Source organism: Phyllostomus hastatus, unplaced genomic scaffold (assembly GCF_019186645.2).
Source record: "Phyllostomus hastatus isolate PE091 unplaced genomic scaffold, TTU_PhHast_1.1 phas_contig_159, whole genome shotgun sequence".
Taxonomy (NCBI): domain Eukaryota; kingdom Metazoa; phylum Chordata; class Mammalia; order Chiroptera; family Phyllostomidae; genus Phyllostomus; species Phyllostomus hastatus.
The window spans coordinates 4,611,154-4,630,862 of NW_025333640.1; the positions used below are offsets into that span (position 1 = coordinate 4,611,154).

The 19,709-nt window shown below is 49.8% G+C and overlaps 1 protein-coding gene across 3 annotated transcripts; it reads left to right on the forward strand.

Moving 5' to 3' along the window:
- The first annotated feature begins 558 nt into the window (after positions 1-558).
- On the forward strand, positions 559-19,236 carry PWWP3A (PWWP domain containing 3A, DNA repair factor). 3 transcript variants are annotated; one of them, XM_045831489.1, is made up of 14 exons: positions 559-623; positions 1,779-1,903; positions 2,473-2,552; positions 3,612-3,721; positions 5,206-5,985; positions 7,308-7,409; positions 9,468-9,538; positions 11,186-11,262; positions 11,945-12,005; positions 14,087-14,162; positions 14,591-14,641; positions 15,170-15,606; positions 16,499-16,587; positions 18,738-19,236. In XM_045831489.1, the coding sequence occupies exons 2-14, from the start codon at positions 1,847-1,849 to the stop codon at positions 18,790-18,792; spliced, it is 2,046 nt and encodes a 681-aa protein (XP_045687445.1). In that variant the 5' UTR covers positions 559-623; positions 1,779-1,846; the 3' UTR covers positions 18,793-19,236. The 3 variants fall into 3 exon arrangements, with proteins under 3 accessions (XP_045687445.1, XP_045687444.1, XP_045687446.1); XM_045831488.1 differs by having other exon boundaries at positions 618-755; XM_045831490.1 differs by having other exon boundaries at positions 618-755; positions 3,651-3,721.
- Positions 19,237-19,709: the final 473 nt, after the last annotated feature.

The following is a 19,709-nucleotide window of genomic DNA, read 5'->3' on the forward strand; positions in this document are numbered from 1 at the left end:
GAATCGTTTCAGGAGAGGCTCCTCAGAAACAAGAAGGCTCTGGAAGGTTCAGGAAGGTTCCCTCGGGGTCCGCGCCAAGCCGCGCGGGTCTGGCTGGAGGTAGCAGGCACCCATGGCAGGTTTACAAACAGCTTTGTGCCAAAGCCCTTGACAAACTCGCGCAGAGAAGCGGCCAGGAATATGGAGGTAGCTTGCCCGCCAGTCACCCTCGCGCGCCCACATCACCTATCGCTTATCACTCAGTCTGCACACCCCACCCAACTCTAAGCTGGACTCGTAGCCTGGCCTCCCACAGTCAAGTTTGTTGACGCCCACCCGCGCCCTTTACTCAGTCTGCGCCCGCCCACCCTGCGCCCATTAGTCAGTCTGCACCCGCTCCGCGCCCGTCAATCAGTCTTACGCCCGCCTACCTCGCTCCCGTCAGTCAGCCTGCGCCTGCCCGCTCCACGCCGACCTGTCCGTCAGCCAGCCTCGCTCGCAGCCCGGCGGAAGGGGTGGGACCACGGCTCAGTCGCACGCGCCCCATTGGTCAGCTCTGGGGAAAAACTCAGGGGCGCCGCGAGACTGGCTCCGCCTCCGGCCCGCTGGGAACCACGGCGGCTGCGGCGGAGGAGGAGGTGGTGGTGAGCACGGGCGTGGGCGGCGGCAGCAGCAGCGGCTTGGGCGGCGCGGGTGCCAACGCCGTTGAGCCACCGCGGCCTCCTCGCTCTCCACGCTGGTCTCGGAGACGCCGTGTTGGGAAGGCTGGGCGCCCGGTGAGCCCGGCGGGCTGTACTTCTTCGGTCTGCTGGAGACTGAGGCGGCCGGGCCTGGGGGGTGGGGAGTGCCGAACCCCGATAGAGGCTCTTTGGGGCGTTGACCCGCGCCTCCGCGGAACTCCCTCGCCCCTGCTGCGTGAGCTCCACCTCTGTTCACTAATCTTTGCTGCCTGATGTCCCCCTCTTCAGCCCGAACACCCCTGCTGCCTGAACCCCCACTCTACTGCGTGAGCCCCTCTCTGCCGTCCGAACCCCCTCCTTTACTGACTGAACCCCCCTACCCTGCTGCGTGAGCTCCCCTTTGCTGGCCGCAACCCCTTCTTCTGTCGCCTGTACCACCTCCTCTGTCTGAACCCTTCCTCTGCTGCTTGAATCCCTGCCTTTCCTGCCTGAATCCCCTCTTCTGCTGATTGAACCCCTTCTCTGCTGCCTTACCGCCCCCCAACCCCCTGCTGACTGACCTACCTTCGCTGCTGTGGTGAATTCCTCCTTTGCACAGTCGACCCCCCCAGCTCCTTTACGTTTATGCCGACAGCCCAGCCAGCTTCCCCACTGATGTAAGGAGCCCCTGCAGCTGTCCCGTCCTTCAGGGATATGGCGGCCAAAAGAACAGGCCTTTCCCTCCGATTTTATTTTTTTTTTGCCCTGGCGTCAACTGTTAGCTCCCCAAATGGAAATCGGTTGTGCATTTTGTTAGAAATGCTTCCCGTGCTGAGGTCCGAAGCAGCCTTCAGGATAGAGATGATTTATTTAGGAGCCTTTAAGAAATAATCTAGGTACAGGGTTTTGGAAGGGAATTTGGCTGTGTTTTCTTTATTAAAAAAAACCCCAAAACAACAACAACAGAAAAAAGGTGCTACCCTAGGTACCAGGGCAGATCATCTCTTTTTGGTATCAACCATCTTCATGCAAGGTTACAACTTGGGGATAAACTCCCATAACCTTTGGCATTAAGGGTTGCATCTGCCTTCAAGTTACCAGTGAACCGAGTTAGAAACCACCCTGCAAATTTTGTTGCAGGGTCCGTCGCACCAGATCTTCAGGCACTGTGTGCCACATCCTTCCCATTTGCCACATGAGTCCAAGTCATGACGGACGCCAAGTATGTTCTCTGCAGATGGAAAGAGCGATTATGGCCTGCAAAGGTGACAGCGTTATTGTCTAATTTCAGGAATAGAAATGACTTTTCAGGTGACAAAATCTTTATCAAGAGAGACTCGGGAGCTTCAGTGGAATAATTGAGCCTGAACAGTTGGCTGCTGTTTCTGTTGGCACCGAATCTCATTCCCCGTTTAATGGGGTTTTGGTGGAGTGCTTACAAGGTTAAACTGCTGGGAGTGGGTTTTTTTTTTCACGCTTAAAAAAAAAATCAACAGCTCTAAAAGGCACGTACGGCTGTAATTCAAGGAAATTTCTGGCAGGGAGCCCTGTGATAGTAAATAATGTGAGGATCTGGGGAGACTTTCCAGCCAAGCGGTAGGAAGAAAATCAAACTGCATGGCAGAAGTCCATCCTTGTCGGGGGTCTGCCATTGACCTCTTGTGCCTCAGTTTCCCCACCTATAAAATGAAGAAGATGAGACAGAATATTTCTGAAGTTCTGCACTTGTGTATTTAAAGAATTACCTGCTGTGTTTGTATCTGTTTGTCCTTGCTTCTTTGTGTCAGCTGTTTGCTGTGTCATAATAACCAGGATTCTTTTTTTTTTTAAACAGGTTTTGGCCAGAACTGAGATATTAACTAAGAGAAAAAAGGAATTTTTTCTAAATGTTCAAATACTTTCCGTAGACAAAAAGTTAAGTGTTAACAGTTTGTTTTATATACTATATTCTTCCTCATGGGATATCTGGTACCTCCTCCTCCCCCCAAAAAGGAAAGTCCATGTCTAAGGGCTTATTAAATCAACTCTTTAGTTATTGTAATTGGTTAATTCTCATAATGACCTTAGGAGAAAAACAACTGATTTTATTTTATACCAGTTTGGAAATTGAGGATCTACACAAGGCATTGTGTGTGATCTCCAGAGAGACCAGTACGAAAATGTAATAAATATAAATTACAACAGGGTAAACTCTCATCATTGGTGTTCAAATAGGGTATTTCCTTCCCATGGATTTATTTGTGTCTTTTTTTTTCTTTACAAATTTGTGTAATAAGCCCATCAGTTTTGAAATATTTGATGTTTGAGCCTGTCCCTCTAATAGACTTATTTAGCATTCCGAAGGCAGACTCATGATTCTGGCAGTACATTATTGTTTTCTTGATTATCTGGGATAGTAGGCCATAAAATCATCTGGAATGAAGATTAAAATGCTTAGATCGTGTAAGACTGGTATCTGTGTCTGATGGAAGAGCTCCCTATTACAAACAGTTAAAACAACCGAGAAGGGCTCCTGTGGCAGGTCCCCACCCCTCTTTCAGAGCCTCCCTCTAAGCTTGGTCAGTCCCCAACTCACTCTCCCTGCGGCTGGGGAGATAATTGAATACTTGAATTTGAAAGGAAAGCACATCCTTTTAAACTAAAACACCTGCTGGGCTGTAAACAGCTTTTAGTGACATTATCTTTACTCTGAAAACAAAATGAAAGAGTTATATGAGCAGTTGAAGGTAGGTTTGCCTTATAAAAGTCACAATTTGAATTCATTTTTACTCTTAAATCCAGCCAACCTTTTCTGTCTTAAAAGGGAGGAAAAAAAAATCATATTCACCAGGGTCCTTGTCTTTAACCTCAGGCACATGATTCCTAGTTGGCTTTAACTTAGTTTAAGTGGAAAGTTGAGATGGAAGAAAACGAGCCTAGTTCTTTTGTCATTTGAAGAAAAATGCATTTGAAAATGTCTCCATGGCCTGTCAGGTATCCAGCAGCGTATGACCGTCGTTTCTGTCCTTGCAGAGTGAGAGTGAAAAGCACGGAAGCCAAGATCTTGAGGAAGTCCCACATCGAGGACATTGCTGCCTTATTGGGTAAGGATCCGTGAGACCTTAACAAAGGAAGGGAGGGTTTGGGGACATATGTGTAGGGGACACAACGTCCAGGTCAGAATAATCTGACTCGCCAGTTAGTCCTGTCACAAAGGGAACGTGAATTGCCTGGGCTTAAGGAAAGGAACCTTAAACCTTTGTAGCATTTGCTGCTAGGGCCAATCTGTGTTTGACTGTCAGAACGGCAAGGTGTCAGGATCTGCTGGTCACATCCATGGCCTCCAGGGAACACAGAACACTGAATGGGTTTGGTCCCTTGAGGAGAGGTGGAAAGAATTTTCATTTCTTTTCCCCCTCATCCTGTAAAATGATGTTGTTGCTGCTTGGTCTATGCCCAAGGTTTCCGAGTCTGTGTATTTAAATTCCGAAGCTGAGCCCAGTGGAGAAGGCACTGTGTGGCTGGTCTGACCTGGCACTAGCATTGCTGGAATTCAGTGACCCCTGCCCTCTTTGCATATTGCATAGGTGGGAGACTTTGCTTGGACCTAGCCCCAAGGAGGATTGTGGAGGCACTCTCACTCCGCAGGAAACCCCAACTGCAGGCAGCCTTGAGTTCTCTTTCTCCTCAGAGTGTGGGAGTGCTTGTCCCATGTGCAATGACTGTCTTGTGAAAGGGTCCTCAGAATTCCTTCCTGTTGTGTTTGTAAAATAGGGTCTATATTCCTGTGTCTTTGGAAAGGCATTTTTTTTATTGTTCAAAGCAGGTTCCACCCCTGCACACCCTTGGCGTGTTAGCCATCACCTCTTGGTCATCGCCGCCTGTTTGCTCAGGTTGTCTTGGTGGCCAGTTATTTGTGGCTACCTTTATATGAAACATAGGAAGTCCTGTGTTGATGGAGGTTATGCTACAAGATTGCATCTGTCACCTGGTTCCCATGAATAGCACCAGGTCTGTGTGTGTTGGAACGCATAAACGATGCTGTTGCGGCAGAGAGAGAGGCCAGGCTGAACTCAGTGCCTCCAGTGCTCTTTCCTGCTCTTGCAAAGAAATACAGAAAATTGACCAGCCCACAAGGAGTCCTCTCCATATGGTCTTTCCCGCCCTACTACCCTCCATCCCAGAATACAGTGCCTTCCAGTTCTTTACGTCTTTGAAGTGGGCTCTCATTGACCCTGATTGAATTGGGAGTTGTCAGGCTGTAAGAGGATTTGTGAAACATCTGAATATGTTTTGCTGGCAGGACTGTTTTGTAATCTGGAGGAATTTATTTTTGTAACCCACCCAGGTGAGAGTCACTCAATCTGTTTTTTAAAAAACAGCCCTGCAGCCCTGAACACAGATCCCACAGCCAGCTATGGTTTTGTAGCCCTGTCCCCCTTTGGGGAAGACTGAGGGGAGAAGTGTTAGTCCTCCCTTAAGGTGGAAAACTAGCTACCGGATGAGACCCAGCCTGTAAAGCAGTGCTCTGATGGCAGTGCCAGGGCGTCTGGATGTCACCAGGCTCTGTTTGTTTATTATCCTTCAGCCTCACAGAACAAGGTTTCGGCAAAACCTGTGGAGGAGTTGACCTACAGACGGTCGCTTCGAGTGGCTCTGGATGTTTTGAATGAGAGAACCCGTTCGCATCAAGAAAGCTCTTCTAGGGAAGAAGGAACGGCTGTGACTGCAGGAGAGAAGCGCGTGGGACGGGCATCCTCACTCTGTGATCCCAACCCTTCATTTCTTCCCCACGAGGGGGTGTTGAACAGTTCTGGACCTGAGAGAAGGGAGCGAGTGTACCAGAAGCTGTCACGCTCGTCCACTAGTGAAAGTGATCTCAAGTGCCAAGTGGACCACAAAAAAAGGATTGGGGGAAATGAAAGCCCACTTGCCCTGGTGGTCTCAGCCGGAGGTGGTTCTCCGGACCGGAGTAGATCAAGAATACACCTTGCAAATGGGACAACCCTGAGTAAAAGGGGAAGAAATTTGGCACAGGAGCCCAGTGGATGTCGGAATGGCCCTTCCCTTCCAGTGGGAGATGGGGAAATAAAGAGAGAGGAAGAGGCAGGCAGCCCAGCAGCCCAGAGCTTACCTTCTGCAGTTAGGGAGCAGGGTCTGTGTGCCAAAGGGCGCCACCCGGGTTTGCCATCAGGCAGCCCAAGTATGCACCCAGCCTGCCCGGATTCTCGAGACCCGCCCACTAAGCAGCTGTGCTCCGGTGGCAGCCAGAGGTCTGGGCCAAGGGGATGCATGATCCTGCGCAGTGCCAGTAGGTCCACCCCCCTCTCTCCCTCGGAGGACACAAGTCTTCATGTCCTGGAGGAAGGTAGGTCTGTCCCACCATTGGGACAGGGTGGGGTTCTGGTCCTCCCTCAGCCAGACTTGGAGCCAGGCCCGTGTTTTTCCTAAACCAGATCTTAGTGAGATCAGGACCAGAATAGGTCAGACAGACCTCCCAATTCCTTTCTGTCTACCTACTGCCCCGGAGTGTTTTTCTTGGGCTGTGACGACTCCTACTTCTCACTATATCTGTGTCGTTTTTGTTCCAAAGGGGAGGAAGGGGACAGAGCGGGGCCTGGGGCAGCTTGCCCACTGTCCTGTGCAGCCCTGTTGTGGGAGGCACGGTGGTCGTGAAAATGCTCCTTCTGTCCCCAGGATTAACTGCCTTATTTTTTAACTTTGTATTTGTAACCTTTTGGTTTGCAGGCTAGCACTCAATCCACCGAGCCACACCAGCTAGGGCTAATATTTATTTCTTAATTTTTAAATTTTTTTATTGATTTGAGAGAGAGAAATACCACATTGTAGTTTCACTTATTTGTTGTTATTTGTATATGTCCTGACTGGGATTAAACCTGCAGTGTATATCGAGTGTGAACCTTGGTGTATGGGTACGGCAACCTAACCAACCTTTGCCAGCCAGGGCTAATTCCCTCTTAAACCGCTGCAGGAGTGAGAACACGGGGATCTCAAACTGACGGACTCACTGCAGAGTTTCCTGGCTTCTCAGGAATTCCCGTATAGGCACATTTCTGTGCCATTGCAGTTGGGCACTGTGATTTTTTCCCATTTTCACATTGTAGCAAGCCACTTACTTTTGAAATGCTAATTAGGATATTTTCATTTCTGCTTTTTGGGGTGTCTCTAATTTACTTGCTACCTACCTACTGCCCCGAGTTCTGCCCTAAGTCCAAACTTCTTTCATGAGGCCTGCACCCTGGCATATTCACAGGCTGCACACCCCTCCTCCCTGCACAACACAGGTTCTCACCTCCCCATGTGCAGAGTACAGCCCTGCCTTGTGCCCCAGTTGTACCCCCATCCCTGACATCCACTGAGAGCTTCACACTGGAAAGAAAGAAGCCCCACAAAAGGGATCCTGCCCAGAATCCAGTCATCCTCCTGTGACTTCCATTGCTTCTTGTGCCTTCCAGCTTCAGTGTGAAAGGCATCCCCCTCTCTGTCTCACCCTCTGTCTCATTTATTTGTCTTTTAAATGTCCTCTAATGGAAGTGCACCCCACTTGAATCGGGCAGTGTGGAAGTCTGTGTAACATGGGATCTGTTCTCACTGATGGTCACGGATCACGGAGTGTTTTTCTTGGGATGAGCCACTGACCATGAAAGTCTAATCTGACATTATTGGCAGACCGTCAGTCTTCTGAAGAGTCAATGGAGTTTGATCCCATTAATTCCATCCTGGAGGAGGAAGAGGAGGATGAGGAACTCCCAAGAATCCTTTTATATCACGGTAAGGCTTGAGAATGACCCAGGGGTTAGGCGTTGGGGGAGGCATGCCCTCGAGCGTCTCCGTCCTCTGGAAGGAAGTGTGCATTCTTGAACCACTGTGAAACCTTTGCTGGAAGGTCTCTTACTCTTTCATTTTTCTCCTGCTGAGCTAAGACCTTGGAAAGTGCCACACTTTCTGTTCCTTGCCTTAAGCTTAACCACACAGAGGAAGGAGGGACTCTGTTGCATATGGCTTCCTTCTCTTATCCTGTGGTCCCCTTGTGGGAATAGTACAACCGAGTGAACAGGTGAGAGCTCCCTGGCCACCACTGAGATATGACCTGGCACCGCTCACAGGCTTTTGGAGACGGTATCTGGGTGTCTTTCAGAAGCAGGAGTTTGCGCCCTCCCGCACATGCTGCCTGCTCTGAGCAAACCATCTTGAACAGATGAGCTAGGGACCCAGATCGCAGGGTGACAACGCAAAGTCAGTTTGCGTCATGAAAAAAGTGATTGAGGACCAGTTCCCTTGTTAGACTCTCCCATGAACCTCTCACATTAACAGAATCTAGCCTGTTTTTCTTTTTTAGCCTTTCAATTTTGAAAGAATGATAGATTCACAGGATGTTGCAGAAGTAGCATGCACAGGGAGGGATGGGGACTGGTCCCCCAGCTTCCCAGTGGCAACAGTGTGCAAGACCAGGAAGCCATGACATGGGTACAGCCCCAGGGCGTCCCCATGTCCCCCGTGCTGCCTAAGTATCCTTGTCACAGTCTTTTCTCCAAACCACTGAGTGCTTTTCTCTCACTGTCACTATTACTGACAGGTTTGCATTTTCTTTTTTTTTCTCTTAATGGTAATATAGACATTTTCTTTTTACATTTCCACATGGCATTGTGATTATTTTCTGTGGAAACTAGTTACTGTTTACTAGGAAAGATGGGCAGTCACATACTGAGCCTCCTGCACTGTTGGGTGTATAGATTGTCCCCCAACTATGGGGACAGTGCCTGTGATGCATGCTTCTGGGAAGTGACTCTGTAGCATAAGCCCCTTGAACAGGGCTTCCTAGGCCACAGAGAAGGGACACTGCCTTTTTCCAAAGGGGCATTTCTGCCCTGTCTGCCACAAGATGTGGGTCAGGTTGCCTGGGTTGCCGAAACCTGAATGTTTGCTTTTTTTTTCCTGGTTTCTGCTTCCATTTGTTTTGGGTTTTCCCCATAATCCTGATTGTCTGGCTGGCTGTTTACTCTTGGTCTCTGAATTGGCCGTCTGCACCCTGGCCCATTGTGTTCCGAGAAAGGGAGGCTTCTCATGGGGTAACTGTCCCTTACAGACCTGTAGGAAGGCAGCTTCCCAGTTTGCCTCTGCCCTCCCTCGCTCTCGCTTCTCACTGTGGGGAGTTTTAACTGTTAGGTCGTCAGCCAGCACGGCTTCCCCTTCTCACCGCAGTGTCCAACGGAGGATCCTGGCTCTGTGTCAAATACCAGCCTCTGTTCTCCTAGGTTTTGTTACCCAGTTTTTTAAACATTTAAATTACTTACTCACTGGGGAGGTTTTGGTGGAATTCAGTTTAATTTTGTTCAGAAATAATTTTGTAATTCTCTGATGATTATTTTAAATAATTCTCTTTCCCCTTAAAAGCCCCCAGTTTCTCACAGATGAGCTTCTCAGAAACTGAGTTTTCATGTTGGGTTTTCATTGTGTACCATTGGCTTCATTTTAGTTTTCTACCAACACTTTTTTTAATGTTTATTTTGGAATAATTTGAGATTTACAGAGACATTGCTAACACAGTACAGAGTCCCTGCTACCAGCTTCCCCTGTTTCGCCACCTATGTGACTGTGGCATACTATCACCATTAGGAAACCAGTGTGGTGCCTACCATTCAGCTTGCTCGTAATCAGCCCTGAGATTCCAGGGCGGGAGTTAAATACCTTTCCAGTGCTCTCTGTGAATTGTATTAACAACACATTTAAACATTATCGCAGTAACTGTTTTCTCAAGCTGATGGATTTGCTGCTTGACATAGATCTGACTTGTCTCTTCTTTTTGTTTTCCTTTCTTTTTAATTCTAGAGCCACGCTCATTTGAAGTAGGAATGTTGGTCTGGCTTAAATACCAAAAATACCCCTTCTGGCCCGCAGTGGTAAGAACAACTCTATTTCCTAAGTGCAGTTACTTAGTCCCCTAGACATTTGGACCTGGGCAAATGTTTTTACCATTTAATTATCACTACAAAGAGTGATGAGCTCACAAGGAAGATTTCTGGAGACACCTATACCTAAATAAAGGGAATTTAGTATTTGTGGCACCAATGAGGGTAAGATTTACAGGTCAAATTTTTACCGACCAGGCTTGGAAAAACCTGCCTGAAAAAAATACCCAGCTTGCTTATTTTAAATGCGCATTTCAGAATTTTTCCCTGTGGGAGATTTTGGTTTTTTTGTTTTTTGTTTTAATCTTCACCTGAGAACATTTTTTGAGAGGGGGAGAGAGAAATATCAATATAAGAGAGGAGCATTGATTGGTTGCCTCCTGTATGCGCCCGGAATGGGGATGGAACCGGCAACCTTTTGGTTATGGGTTGACACTCCAACCAGCTGAGCCACACCATCTAGGGCCTCTTGTGGGAGCTCTTTAATCTTTCATATTTTGGGGTAGGAAGTGTTGTCTGTATGAAAACAGGCATTTGAAATACTGCCCAGTGCCCCAGTGAGGTGAATGAGCTACATGTAAGCCAAGTTTGTGGCTTTGCTTTCTGTCTGTGCCAGACATTGCAAATGGTAAGTTTATTGCTTAGGCAAAGGCATTGTCTTGGCTACTCTCGCCCCTTCATTTCTCCTTTTATCCTTCTCCATCTGAGACAGGATCTGCATGATTCTATCTGGACTCCTATAATTATAGTGAGAGACGATGGCATTTAAGTTGGAAAGGTATCAGCTGTAGTCAGGAGCAGCTGTGTCGTCTGGATGAGTCTGACCTGCAGTCACAGGGCCTCCGTGTATAGGGCGGCATGGCTATGGGGAGGGCAGAACCAGACTCAGAAGGAAGCGTTTATGGGTAGAATTTGTAGCTTGAACCACACATCTGGTGAGTCTGGCATCTCATATACCTGTGGCACAGTTGTGGCGGCCGTGTATCGGGCCCTCCTCCTTCCTCCAGCACCCACTTTCCAGCAGGTGTCGCATCCTGCCTGCAGTAGGCACCCTTTTTCCAGGCCTTTCAGCCCTTTCCTTGTTTTCACCAGTTCCGTGGAAGCCCTGCTGGTTAACGAGTCAACATCATGACAGACTCTTGGGGTGACGTTTCTGGGGCAGGCATGTCCGTGGCCACACTTGCCGGTAAACCATGTGTGCAGCCTGTGAAGCATGACAGGAGGGGCTCCTCGGCCTTCACAGTCCGAGAGCGCAGGTTTGGGTCAGGCCCTGCCCCCGTCTCGTGCCCTGGGCTGATCCGGAACGATCCCTGCTCTTCCATGGGATAGTCAGTCATGACAATCACATGGAGACGGCTGGCAGCAGCAGGTGTGGTTGCCTTTATTTAAAAATTTAAGAAAATCCTGCCTGGTTCTGCTCAGTTGTGAAGCCTCTCAGAGCCATGCGTGCAGCAAAATTTGGGCAGTCCCTGAGAATGTTACTGTGTGGGCTTCACCTCTGTCCCCCAGCCAGTGGCATTCCCTGTCACACATACCAGTTGGTCACCTCTTGCTCAATGAGATGGTGTCAGAAAAATATTTAAAACCCACTGCTCCTCCTCGGTTCTTGATGCTGTGTTTTCTTGGCTTCACCCATAGGTCAAGAGCATCAGGCGGAGAGACAAGAAAGCAAGTGTGCTTTTCATTGAAGGACACATGGACCCGAAAGGACGAGGGTGAGCCCACCATCCCTGGCTCTTTATAGATGTTTTCTGGAGTAGGATCCGGGGAGCAGGCGTCTGGGGCGTGGTCGCCAGGTTCTGCAGCTCAGTTTTCCCACCTTGATTTGTTGGCTTTGAAAGGTCGCCCAGCAAGACGAGCATTAGACCCCCATTTTCCACGAATTAGCAAAGGTGGCTCCCTTCATACAGGTCATGAGCAGCAAACCTGATGCAATCTGAGTTTTTCCATGTGGTTCGTTGCCCGTCTTTCTGCACGCGCCCTTCATCACGGGGTAAGAACGCACACAATGTGTCACTCTATTCCCAGTGAGCTCTGAAGGCACCGTATCCCTCGTCAGTTAGGTGGCTGTGGAGCTGGTCCTCTCTGATCTTCTGTCACTTGGGTGCTGCCACCCCTCTCTTGGTCACCAGCAATGTGGAGGTTGGGCCCTGGCATCTGCCCGTCCTGCACAGCAGCCCCAGCTATGTCCCTGTAAGTACCCACTAGAGGGTACCCATCCCTCCAAGGCCTGGCTTCAAGGGACTACCTCAAGCAGCTGGGGACAGCAGTTGTCTTGGGTGACCTGGTCTGGCAGAAGCCCTAGCATGGCTCCTACTAACTTTGTCAGAGGAAAAGAATGTCTTTTAGGTCATGGAGTGTCTTCCATTCATGTAACCTTGCCTCTGCTTCCCGCAGCATCACGGTGCCTCTTAGGAGGCTGAAGCACTTTGACTGTAAAGAGAAACAGGCACTTCTGGTAGGTGGCTTGTTATCTGTGCTTAACTAAATAGTTCCTTTGTGATTGGTGACAGTGTCTTTTGTGGGGTCTTTGAAACCACTGTTGTAGGGTACTAGGTGCCTGCCATGCTGGCTCTTGCCACTACCCTCGTGGGTCCCTGCATGGGACTCTGAATCACCCAGGAGCTTGCTACCTGTCTGTCCTGTTGTTCAGGGGTGGAAACTGAGGCTGTGGTGTGAGGAATTATTTGTCCCGGGCTGGGGGTGCGTGGTTAGGTGGCAGAGAACCTGAGTGCAAGGCCAGCTCCTTCCGGCTGCTTCTGAGGCCCCGCCCTTGGGATGAGACACCAGGGTGCCTTAGAGTAGGGACCCCCCCCCCCACGTGGTGCCTGAGTACTGCTTGAGTTGGGGCCAGGACACTCCCTAGGGTACCTGCTGTGCTTCCAGTGGCCGTGTCGTCCCCATTCTTTGATCAGCTTTGTTACATACCTGAGTCCATGAACTGTGAGGGCTGCTCCATTTAAAATGCTGACTGTTCAGCCTTGAAAAACTGCTTTTTGTTCCAGCTTTAAAAATACTGAAACTGGACACGTGGGGAGACTCCTGCCTGTACCCTGCTGTAGGGGTTCCCACAGCAGTTGCTAGGGTTTCCTGGGTTTCCAGGTTGGGAAGCAGTCTGTGTCTGAGCCATATTCTCAGTGCTGGGATCTGGGGAACTCACTGCCCATGCCTGCCCTGTTTCCCTGAGGATTGCAGGGATGGGTGAGTGTTTAGAAGATTGGCACCCATACCAGACCCCAGCCCTTTTATTTCCGATTTGCCCATATCCACAACACGAGCCCTGCTCTACCTGTCTTGTCTGTTCTCAAGTTTGTTCACTGTAACGTCTAACCCACAGCCAACACCAGACACCTGGTCCTTATCAGTGCCTGTCAGTGGGGTCTGGTTCTGGAGGGAGCCTGATTGCATGCCCCCCTGAATGCCAATCTGCTTGGATAGGGAGCTGCTCACCCAGCTTCCAGGCCAGGAGCCACATGACTTCTCTAAGTGCTGTGTGCATTCTTAGGGTCCTGTAGCTTCCCCATGGAGTGTGCAGGAAGGAGTGGGAACCTTGCTCTGAGACGTTACAAGAAGATGGCACATGGGCCTCTCGTGGTCCAGATGCCTAGAGGGCATCCATGGCTGGCTTCCTGTTTCCCAGGTTTACCTGTGAGATGGGTGTGTAGGGGAGCACAAGGGACTGGTTCGTCTGAGTAGCAGTGAGCAGCACCTCCGAGGGGTGGATGTGTTACCTGTTCTGGGTTGTTGATGGATTTGCACTACCTCCACTGACGCTTGTGTGACTGTCACTGTTTTGTGGCATCTGTAGGGCCCTGTGTATCTCCTTTCCTGAGGAGCCACACTGCCTGCCATCCCAGGTGCCAATCAGTGAACCCCTCTCTCCCTACCCCTGGAGCTGTTAGCTCTGCTTGCATCCCTTGCCTGCCTCATGCAGCAACCACAGGCCGGAGGCTGGGCCAAAGCAATGGTAACTCAGGATGTGGGTCTCAGGTTCTCTTGAGCCTGTGAACATTTCTTAGGAGCTTGTCCCAGCTAAGAAAGCCTCACCAGTTGTATTGTCCTTGGTTTGGTAGTGGCTGAGTGTCCCTCCCTGCAGCCTTATGCTGCCGCACTTCAAGTTCTGGGCGCAAAGACATCTCTTAGAAGGATTTATTTCACATGTTTGTTTGTTTGTTTTGTAATTTTATTTTTTTTATTTGTTTATTGTTGAAGTACAGTTGTCTCCATTTTCCTTTATTTCACATGATTTTAATGTCTTCTCCCTATGGTGGTCATGGCAACTGCAATTTTGGATGTTTATCCACCTTCCTCTTAGAGCCTTTAAGTCTCTGGCCCAGAGCCAGGCTTACAAAGGCCCATTTTGTGAGCAGCCCAGCCCCAGACCTGGGCCTTGCCAGGCTTCCCCTGCAGGCCTCAGGAGCCTGGCCTTGGAGCACCTGCCGGGTATCAGGCGCTGAGGACAAGGGCACTGAGATAGCAGGCAGTGGTGAGGATCCCAGCAGACTCCCATTGACACTTGCTCTCTCTCTCTCATTGCAGAACAAGGCCAAGGAGGACTTTGACCAGGCCATTGGCTGGTGCGTCTCTCTGATCACTGACTACAGGGTCCGGCTTGGTATGTAGGACCTCCACGGCATCAGACGGGGGAGTGGGCAGAGAGAGCAGACCCTCCTTTGCAGACTCTCTAGTGAGGGCTGAGCACGGCCCATTCCGCATGGTAGTCTGGCCAGTTGTGTCCCCAGCACGGGTGAGTGAGCAGGTGCCCAGGCAGAGGTGGGAATGTTGGACATGGACAAAAGGCCTTTGAACCAGAACAGGTTTCAGCCCACCCCAAGTTAGGCTGTTGGGAATCTAAATAAGGCTTGTTAGCAGAAATGCCTGGCCTTTTTGGGGACCCAGGCTCTGTGTTGCCCCAGGCTCTGTGCTGCCCCAGGCCTCTGGCACAGGGGTCCGCTTGGACTTGAAACAGGACCCTACAACCTAGGGGATTCCAGAGTGTACTGCATGTGTGACGTCCCCTCTCCCATCCTTTCTCCTCTGCAGGTTGTGGTTCCTTCTCTGGCTCTTTTCTGGAATATTATGCAGCCGATATAAGTAAGTCCACCAGCTCCTCTAGCATGGCCCATATTTTAGTCTAAAAGCAAGAGGTGTCCTGAGCCTGCTCCTGGGTAGTAGGACCGTGCAGCCTAGCTCGGTGTCCAGGGAGCACCCCCGGGTCTCCCCTCCCTGCGGTAGGGGCCTGGATGATAGGTCCACATCCAAAACTGCCCTGTCTGTGCTAACACCCAAGAGTTAAAATACACGAACAGCACTTTCCTTGTTGCTTTGTGTTCTCAGTTACTGACAGCCGTACACGGTCCCATTCCTTCTGTCCTTAAAGAGGGAGGTAGATGAATTAATGCTGCTTTTGGGGGGTTGAAGGGGCTCTGCTCTTTCAGGTTAAACTTGGCTGAAGGGCAGAGTTGGGAGAGAGAAGACAGCTCCTGACAAAGGAAGAGCTCTTCAGGAATGTGGCTGTCCCAATACTCCCAGGCCTGGGGCCTCCCTCACCCCCACAGAATGCAGTGAACAGGACCCCACCTGGCTGGGTGGCGGTCCTATGGATGTGTGCCTCCTTTGCAGGCTATCCTGTGCGCAAGTCCATCCAGCAAGATGTCTTAGGGACCCGGTTCCCTCAGCTCTGCCAGGAGGACCCTGAGATGCCTGTGGCTGGGAGTCCCTGGGGCAGGAGGCAGCCCTGCAGAAAAGTCCTGCCCGACCGGTCTCGGGCTGCGCGGGACCGTGCCAACCAGAAGCTGGTTGAGTACATCGTGAAGGCGAGGGGCGCTGAGAGCCATCTGCAGGCCATCTTAAGGAACACAAAGCCATCCAGGTGGCTGAACACATTTCTGAACTCGGGGCAGTACATGACGTGTGTGGAGACGTACCTGGAGGACGAGGAACAGCTGGACCTGGTGGTGAAGTACTTGCAGGGGGTCTACCAGGAGACGGGTAGCAGGATGCTGACACAGATCAATGGTGACAGAATCCGCTTCATCCTGGATGTTCTTCTGCCTGAAGTGAGTGGCCAGCAGAACGTCCTGTGTGTGCGGGTGGTGGGGGTCTGTGATGTGGCCTCAACCAGAACCCCAGCCCAACTTTGCCCAGGCATGGGCTGTAGGGGGCGTGGGGCAGTTTGGTGCTGGGGTACCATGGTCCCAAAACCTGCCTGGAGGCGTTCGCATTGTGGAGCCCAGCACTCGCCTAGCTCCTCCGTGGGCGGTGGCACAGAGCCGGATGTTCTGATTTCATTGCCAGCCCTGGGAGAATGAGATGCGGGCGTCATCTACGTGCACAGGTAGTAAATGTTCCAGAATTTACTCAGGAAAAGGGGAGTTTTTTAACTTCCCTCAGTGTTGGGACTGGACTGGGTAAGGAGTAGATATGGCTCCTCAGTTACCATTAAGTTCAGAGAGGGCACTGCCTGGCGTGTACACACAGTGTGCAAAAGACATTGTCAGGTGCAAGTACGTTGAACTTTGTATTTGTGGAAAGAAAGTCTCAAATAGATACAAAAACAAAAGAAAGTCTCAAGCCCTTGCGTGCTTTTTGAGGGTGTGGGGCCAGGGATGCTGCTCCATATCCCACAGTGCCCAGGACAGCCCCACAGAGACCTGCCCTGATGTTTGAACCGTAAACTCAAAAATTTTCAAAAATGCACTTGTTTGGGTGCTGCTTTTCATTATATGTTTTTAGTGACAGGAACTCTCATCTAGTCCAGAAGGTAATGTTACTGATTTAATTCATAAACTGTATTACAAGCAGAGCTGTCACGGGTTCCGTCCATATCTTTTGAGCCTTAAACGGGGATGTGCCTGGAGGCCAGCATGGGGTCAGACTGGCCCCATGTGGATTTCAGAGTTTAGCACCACAAGTGGTCTGGCCCGGTGTTGACCTGTCCCCTTCTTGCAGGCCATCATCTGTGCAATCTCTGCAGTGGACGCGGTAGATTACAAGACAGCCGAGGAGAAGTACATCAAAGGACCTTTGCTGAGCTACCGGTAGGCTGCCCAGGGCCCTGTCCCAACCATTTTGCAGCTTATCTTCCAAGGCTTATATGTGCACACTAGTATCTGAGACTGAGGCCCCTCTTCTTGACATGTTGATCCAGAAGCCCACTTGAGTCACATAAACTTGAAAATACACATTAACTCTTGGCTGATGAATTGCCAGGCAAACCTGGTAAAGCCAGCAGTCAAAGTTCTGTCCTCTGGTCAGTTTCGGCCACGGGCCCTGGTCCCTGAAATGGACACAAGCCCAGGGGTGGCCAGGGTGACCACTGGACATGTGCTCAGGCCCCTCTGCCTAATCTCCTGTTGCTGGGGGCTGGATGTTTGTATATCCAACTCTCCCCTGTTGCTGCAGAGCCGTGGCTATTTGAGAACAGGCAGCACTTGGCCTGGTGGGTCCTCACCAGTCAGAGAAGGCTCTGATCAAGATGTTTCTCTCACATTGGTGTGGTTAGTTGACCTTGGAATTCTGGCCCCAGAGCCCCTAATCCCATCTGGGCATGCTGCCAGGTCTTGCTGGGAACAGACTTGACCGTGTGCCAGTGACAGATTGAAGACTCAACTAGAGTCACAGGCCAGGGGCTCTGTCCAGGGTTGACTGGGCACTGTGATGGGACATTCAGGGGTGAAGATGCTCGGCGTCCTTTCTAGGAAGGACCCCAGCAAATGCAGGGGGTTAGGAGGGCCACCTATCAGCTGTAGTGGATGACACGCTTGCAGTGGATGACAGCTGCCCACAGAAGGGTCTCTTGGCTCTGTATGCAGTTGTCTTGGGCCCACACCTGGTGGTTCGGTTGGAGGGTTTTATACACCAGAAGGTTGTGGGTGCGATTCCTGGTCAGGGCACATAACTTGGGTTGCATGTTTGATTTCCAGTCAGAGCACATATAAAAGGCAGCTGATTGATGTTTCTCTCTCACATCAATGTTTCTCTCTCTCTAAAATCAATACTACAAGATGTCCTCAGATGAAGATTAAAAAAAAAAAGATAGTGGCCTCAGGTGGTGGAGGGCAGATCAACAGTGCCTTCAGAGCTCAGCCTTCTGCTCCTGTGACTGCATCCCTGTTTCCATGCCATTCCTTCTTTTTTCTTGTTGTTTTTGTTTAGATTTTATTTACTTATTTATTTTTAGAGAGAGTGGAAGGGAGAGAGAAAGAGGGAAACATTGATGTGCAAGAGAAACATCAGTTGGTTGCCTCTCACATACCCCAACTGGGGACTTGTCCTATAACCCAGGCATGTGCCCTGGCTGGGAATGGAACTAGCAACCTTTCAGTTCGCAGGCTGGCACTCAGCCCACTGAGCCACGCCAGCCAGGGCTCCATGCTCTCCCTTCTGCTGGCTTGCCAACACTAAGAGTGTTAGGAGTTCTTCACTACTTCTGTCTGCCAGAAACATATATGAAATGGCCTTGAAAATGGGGTTCATTGGCTGATGTCACTGAATTAGGGTAAAAACAGGCCCCATTTTATGCCTCAGGGACATGGTCTAAGGAACACGATTAGTGATTGCACTCTCTATCCTTTGGCCCATTTTCACCCACATGGTCGGTCTGTCATGGGCTCCATCACCTTTGTGTTCCTCTCATAGGTTAAGCAGTTGTGCACACAACTTGCTTTATTACACTGTGCATTGCAGAGGTGTGTGAACTGGAAGTAGTGTGTGTGTGCTATTTCCTTCATCCTCTTTTTCAGGCTGCCTGTGTTTCTCGTTTTGATCTGACGCATGCACACTTACCTCACCAATGTTCCCATGTTTTGCCAGGCCCCCCTCAGAATAAGTGTTCCTGGTTAACGTCTATCCTGAATGTAGTGGCCAGCCAAGTGGTTGTTAACACAGTATTTCTTAACAGGGAGTCACTTAATGAGGATAATATGATATTTCAGACTTCTAAAATTTATTTTTACTTAGTTTTGGTAAAAGATACTTAACACAGTTTCACCATAACCGTTTTTAAGTGCCCAGTTTTGCAGCATTAAACACATTCACACTGTCATGCAAACATCACTACCATCATCTCCAGAACTTTCCATCTTCTCAACTTGAAACTCTGCCCCATCATACACCACCTCCTCTGTTTCATGCTCTTTAAAACATGATTAATTACTAAAATGAAGATGTCATTTTTTGTCTTCTGAAGGGAAAAAGAAATGTTTGACAACCAGCTCCTAGAAGAAAGGAACCAGCGATGCTGATGTGGGAAGGCGCCCTCGGGTGGTAGTGAGAGTCGCCAGAGGTCCCTGTTCTGTTGAACTTGCTTTCCGAAGACGGGGCTGGGGAGACGTGGGTGTCAGATGTAACTGTGGGCTCTGTTTTCCTGGCTTTTGGGGGAAGGTACAGTTCTTGAAAGGTTTTTAGAAGGACAAAAATGACTTATTTTGCTTTATATCATTACTTGTGACTGTATGGAATAGTTTAATATAAGGTACACATTTGTCTTTTTATGTTAAAAAGCATTGTATCCGATATTAAACAGGAGTTTAAAAACAAGTTTGATATGAATGTATAGCTCCAGAGACATTGTATATTTTTCCATTCCCCCTTCTTTCTGTGGTTTCCTCTTAACATTGTTCTTGAGTTTGGTATGCTCTCTTGTACATTTTTGAAGAAAACGAGTGTTTATAAAAGATGGAGCCAAAGACTGCTGCTTTCTCATGCTTTAGCACTTGCAGTGTTGGTTGTGCGGGACAAGAGATGAACGTAAATCTTTCCATGGCCTCCTTCCCTTCGGTCTCATGTGGGGAGGTCTCTGCTCCAGACGGATGCTGAGGCCGCCCGTCTACTGTGGGTGTTCATGCAAGGCAGCATCTATCCATGCACTGGGCATTGTTGCCACCCAGCCAACCCTGTGGTCTCAGTGATCTGAGTGGGAAGCTGTGATGATCCTGTGTGTTTGCTGCTCCAACACAGACAGCCAAGGTTATTGTGCACATGTCTTGGGTCCGGCTCTTGATCTGGAAGCCACAGAATCAGGCTCTCGTTCCTGCCCGAAGCATGAGAACAGGTCCCAGGGCCCAAAGGGTCCCTGGCTTGGGACCCTAGCTGTGTGCAGACCCATGCCTCATTTTCACTTGGCCAGGCCTTGAACATGGTTACCAGTCAGAGCCACACA

Coding starts and splice junctions, on each gene's coding strand:
- PWWP3A (XM_045831489.1), top strand. CDS start 1,847: ATGACGGACGCCAAGTATGTTCTCTGCAGATGGAAAGAGCGATTATGG. Junction 1,904..2,472: donor AGCGATTATGGCCTGCAAAG/GTGACAGCGTTA, acceptor TTTTTTAAACAG/GTTTTGGCCAGAACTGAGAT. Junction 16,588..18,737: donor GGACCTTTGCTGAGCTACCG/GTAGGCTGCCCA, acceptor TGTCTTCTGAAG/GGAAAAAGAAATGTTTGACA.